The sequence below is a fragment of the Octopus sinensis genome, linkage group LG3 (assembly GCF_006345805.1).
Source record: "Octopus sinensis linkage group LG3, ASM634580v1, whole genome shotgun sequence".
Classification (NCBI taxonomy): Eukaryota; Metazoa; Mollusca; class Cephalopoda; order Octopoda; family Octopodidae; genus Octopus; species Octopus sinensis.
In genome coordinates, this window is record NC_042999.1 from 39,257,795 (window position 1) to 39,262,794 (window position 5,000).

Genomic DNA, 5,000 nt, shown 5'->3' on the forward strand with positions numbered 1-5,000 from the left:
CTGGCCCCCTCCCTAAAAATTTCGTGCCTTGTGCCTAGAGTAGAAAATAATATTGTATTGCAGATATTTTCATTTTAAAATTTGACATGTTGCTACGCTCTGCGTGTTATTTAGTGTTTTTTTTCTATGAAACGGTAGAGCATACAGTGACGCCTCGCTTGCATACAACACAAGGTGGCAGTGTCTCCCCAGAAAACTACTCTAGGGTGGCCGGGCATTTCAGAAATTTATTTCTCTTAACGTTAATGCTTTTGAGTTCCTACCTACTCTTCCTGCATTTCGTATTGTCTGCTCGATTCTATTAGTTTATATCTGTATTAAATTATTCAGTACGGGCTCTGTATTATATAAATTTATGTGAAAACAGCAAAATCCGTTTTAAGGTACTAGGTTTTAACTTGTGTGGAGTTTATGTTATACATGATGTTGGCTCATAATTCTCAGGTTCGGTCCCGGGAAGTTTTCAGAAGGAGTACACAAGGTCAGAAGGGAATATAATTCCAGGAGAAAACATTATTTAGAAAAGGGTACATCTTTTCTGGGCCGCAGGGAGTGAGGCACGTGCCCCTCAGGCCTCCGCCTTGGGTCCATCTCTGATTCTTGTAGGTGGGTAATGTTTACTATATTCAAACGCGACCCATCGTAAACGAATCACTTACTCTCTTTAGATCTAGGAAAATAAATCAGTGCATTGAAAGAAAACCTTTTCAATCATTCGATATTCCATGCAATTCTCGCAGCAACGCTTAATGTTAAAATTTCGGAATATTTTGCGATTTACTACGAACTTTCCAATCTTTTATAGAGTTCCTTTATTCATCTTATTCTTCTGGGTAAACCTGTTATCCTCACAACCTGATAAGGTCAAAGTTTCGCTCAAATCGAAGGGTCAAATTTCAGGTAAATTGGAATAATGTTCGGAAAACATTATCTGTAAATAATATCCATCCTTAATATTCCATGTAACTGTAAATGTACTGGATACAATTATAGACAAGAATCTTAACATTCACACATATACACATGTACTGCCTCTAACTTGTTATTTAAAAACACTGGTCCTCAACCCGTTTTTGCTTAGGGAGACATTTGATTCCTATTTCAATCTACTAGACCACCATTGTCATTCGATGCATATACAGTTACTGTATTTCTGTTTTGAAATAATATGAATTGTATAAAAACAAAATGAAATATGTTGTGTATTGTAGCAGTTTAATTCTTATGAATTTTAACAACTAAATTTTATATGGACATTCAAATTCATGCGCACCTCAGTTGAGAAGCACTCTTATAACGAATAAGAAACTTTCAGAAAGGAAAAAAAACCCAGACAGTTCATATCAATTCACAATGGCTCCGATATATATGATATTATAACAAGTGGATAGCAGGAAAGCTGCGTGATGATGGTGTTAGCTTATATCAATTCATAATGGCTTCTATATGTGATATAACAAGAGAATTGCAGCAATGCTGATAATGATGTTAGACTTCGCGTTGAGACCATCACATGATTTGTCTGTTCTTCTCTTCCGATTTATTTTGGCATTCGCGTTGCGTTTTTATTCTTCGCTTCTTTTTTACGAATTCAGCGCGCATATTTACATTGTGCGTTTATACTTGTGTTTTCAGTTCCTTCTCAAAATGGTTTACAGATCACTACCACGTCACGAACATGCGTTCGGATAGAGAGCCTCGCGCTCCGATAGTTCTGAATGACTAATATATGTTTTAAAAGCCAAGTATTCATTTCATGGGAAGAATAATAGTCACTTTTAAAGGTATGATATCATTTCTGTGTTCTGGCAACGTGAGATATGGAAGGAAGGTATGTTTCCTTATTACATTTCATTGTGACAGTATAATCATCACTAGTTATGGAGTATAGAAATAGAAATAAAATGCCAATACCTTTAAGAAGTTACATTACTGGAAACAGTAACATATTGAAAATAGTGTGTCATTCACATGTACTACAGTTATGACGTCTTGTTAATTGACAATAAACAAAAATAATAATTACTGAATTGGCAACGTTTCATTCTTATTTGCAATGATTAGGATTCCCTTATGCACATATATGAACCAACTTATCGTTCAATCAAACAGTCAATCAATCAGTCAATCAATCAATCAATCAAACAATCAATCAATCTATCTATCTATCTATCTTTCTATCTATATGTCTGCGTGTGTATCTGTCTGTCCAGGTGTGTATGCGTATATGTAAGTATGCGGACGTGTGTCTGTGTGTGCAGGAGCGGCATCTGTACGTGAAGAAAGGGTGAAATAAAGAAAGAAGCATATACAACGGCATTGACAAAAACAGAGGGGATACCACACATGTCTTTTGGATTGCATTTTATTTAGAAATGAGCGTTCTTAGAAGTCATCTGTAAATAAATATTTAATTATATGCATCACAGAAACTTATTATACAAGTACTTTACATTTTCCCCGGAACATTACGTAATAGTACACTGAGAAAAAATTGCTGAATCCGCTGTATCACAAAATTTGAACACTGTTTCATTAAGAGATTTTGACGACGCATAAAGCAAACCTTTTTAATGAATCACACTTATGAATAATGTTGCGTGATGTCTTTCAGAATCTATTGTAATCTACGGACAAAGAATATAATTAATCATTACGAAGAGAAAGACCTTGGTGTGATCGTGAAAGAATTAAAAGACTCGGTAACTTGAGTTCTGTAGTAGTTGCCTGTGTTTTTTACGCTTTTTCAATATTTTCATTACTTTCATGATTTGTCTGTAAGAAAGTATAATTTAACTTCATTTGAAAACTCACACACACCATCCGTTCAGTATGACACACACATACACACATGCAGACGCACACACACATACACACACACACACACACACACGCATGCACACACATATACACAAACATACATACACGAAAATAATTGATAAGAAATAATAAATAATTAGGATTTCTCGAAATTGCACAGTATCTGAACATTTCTTTTTCCTTTAATTAATGATTAGAATCCATCATTGAAAAAGAAATTAATGAACACTATTTTTTTCATTCATTATACGATGCCTCATTTCCTTATTCTTATTTCCAACTATCTAATTGTAGTTTTATTGTTTATTCTGTTGTATAAATTTAATATTATCCTGGTGGAATTTATCAGAAGGAATTCTTAAATTTCTCTGGTGACATTAACGTTTCCTGGCTGCAAGCATTGTTGAAGCATACATAGAATTTCTTGAATGTGATTTAATATCTATCTGCCACTTTCCTCCATAGATTTATGACATTTTTATCCCTGACTACCGTATTTTCCTTCCTCGCCGATTGCTTTACTACTTACGATATTATTACCGTATTGTTTTTATTATTATCTTTTGCAATTTGTCTTTACAGGTATTAGTTTTCATCTTAGTTTGCATGAATGAGAAAGAAATACCTCTTCTGGTTTTGTAAGTGTATAGATAAAAAAAAAAACGTTGCTTCATTGTTTATTTCCATTTATTTACTTTTCAATTAAAATACTTTATTTATTTGGTATGCAGATCTCCTAATCCTTAAAATTGAATTTCGGAAGCTCAATAAATTTATGCATATAATTCTATTTCTAATTGATTTTCTTTAGAATTCCACCATTTATTTTCGCTATATCTATTTCTTCTAGATATCAATTTCTTTTGTTTAGATTTTGATGGCTACTATATTTTTATATTTAACCTATGGGATTTTCAGGATAACCAGAATCGATTTACTGATCATTACATGTTTAAGATTATATATCAACGGGTGACCAAGCGATAATTCTTTCGTCGTTTTTTTTTTTAAAGTAGTGATAGTTAAGGTACTTGCTTCTATCTCAGTTGTTTGTTATTCAATCCTATATAGAAATTATATGACAAATGTACAGTTGAAGGGATTTTAAGCAAGAAAATTAAGCACGATATCTAACTAATGCAATGCATTTTGTACAATACGCCACAAATTCTGCCACGCTGTAGCCATTTGATTTACCCATTATTAATTAACAAATGTTTTTTGTTCATTATATAGTATCTCAGAGATTCTTACCTGTTTAAGTGCTTTGAGCTGTCAATTGATAATTGTTGTTGTTGTCGTTGTTGTTTTTCTTCTTCTTTTACTTCCATCTCTTCCTTTTTCTCCTTGCTTACCTTCTCGTCTTCCCCTTTTTATATTTTTCTTGATCTACCATCATCATCATCAGCAGCAGCAGCAGCAGTAACAGCAGCAGCAGTAACCGCAGTAGTTGTAGCATCAGCAACAGTAATCACAGCGTTTTAAATAGTAAGACAGTGGTGAGTTGGCCTATCGGAATGATATTGGTTAGAACACCTAACACTTATTTTTTCTGCTTCATTACATTTGGAAGTTCAAATCCCACTGTCATCAGTTTTCATTCCATCGGGCTGATAAAAATTTAGCACCAATCAAGAAAGTTCTCTGGAGTAGCGAGAAACCCATTCCCATGAAAACAGCTTGCCTTGTGCTTATATATATATATATATATATATATATATATATATATATATATATATATATATATATAAAGTCTACCTTTTCATCTTGTATAAGACAATACAAAATTCAAATACATGCTTTCACAGGACAAATGTTCTTTCAATCCCTGTACTACAGATTGTATAGGTATTGTACTTAATCGGAGTATTTTATGAGTTCTTGACGCTGACTTTTCCAGGTATTTTGTTAGTAAATTTCTCCAATCGCATTTGAACGATCTACGAACACCGTGTCCGTGATTATTTCGTGTGATTTGAGCATGTCCCACATTATGGATATTTCAGTGTCAAAGTCTTCATTCCTAAACACTTTAATTTGAATATGACTGTGATGTTACAGTCTACTGAAACTGATATCATTTATCGTACAGCCTTCATCCGTGTTATTTGTATTTATGATACTTGGGCCATCTACCTTGATTTCCATATATATGTGCATCGGTATAACATTTACCAAGT

The 5,000-nt window shown here is 33.4% G+C and overlaps 1 protein-coding gene across 1 annotated transcript in view; it reads left to right on the plus strand.

Annotated features, from left to right (window-relative positions):
* The window catches only part of LOC115209438 (keratin-associated protein 5-5-like), a 114,025-nt gene that overhangs the window by 107,807 nt on the left and 1,218 nt on the right, over nucleotides 1–5,000 (plus strand). Inside the window, exons 2-3 of the mRNA XM_029777863.1 lie at nucleotides 2,615–2,702; nucleotides 3,403–3,458. Coding sequence (XP_029633723.1) covers nucleotides 2,615–2,702; nucleotides 3,403–3,458 — 144 coding nt within the window. The remainder of the gene's footprint in view (nucleotides 1–2,614; nucleotides 2,703–3,402; nucleotides 3,459–5,000) is intronic.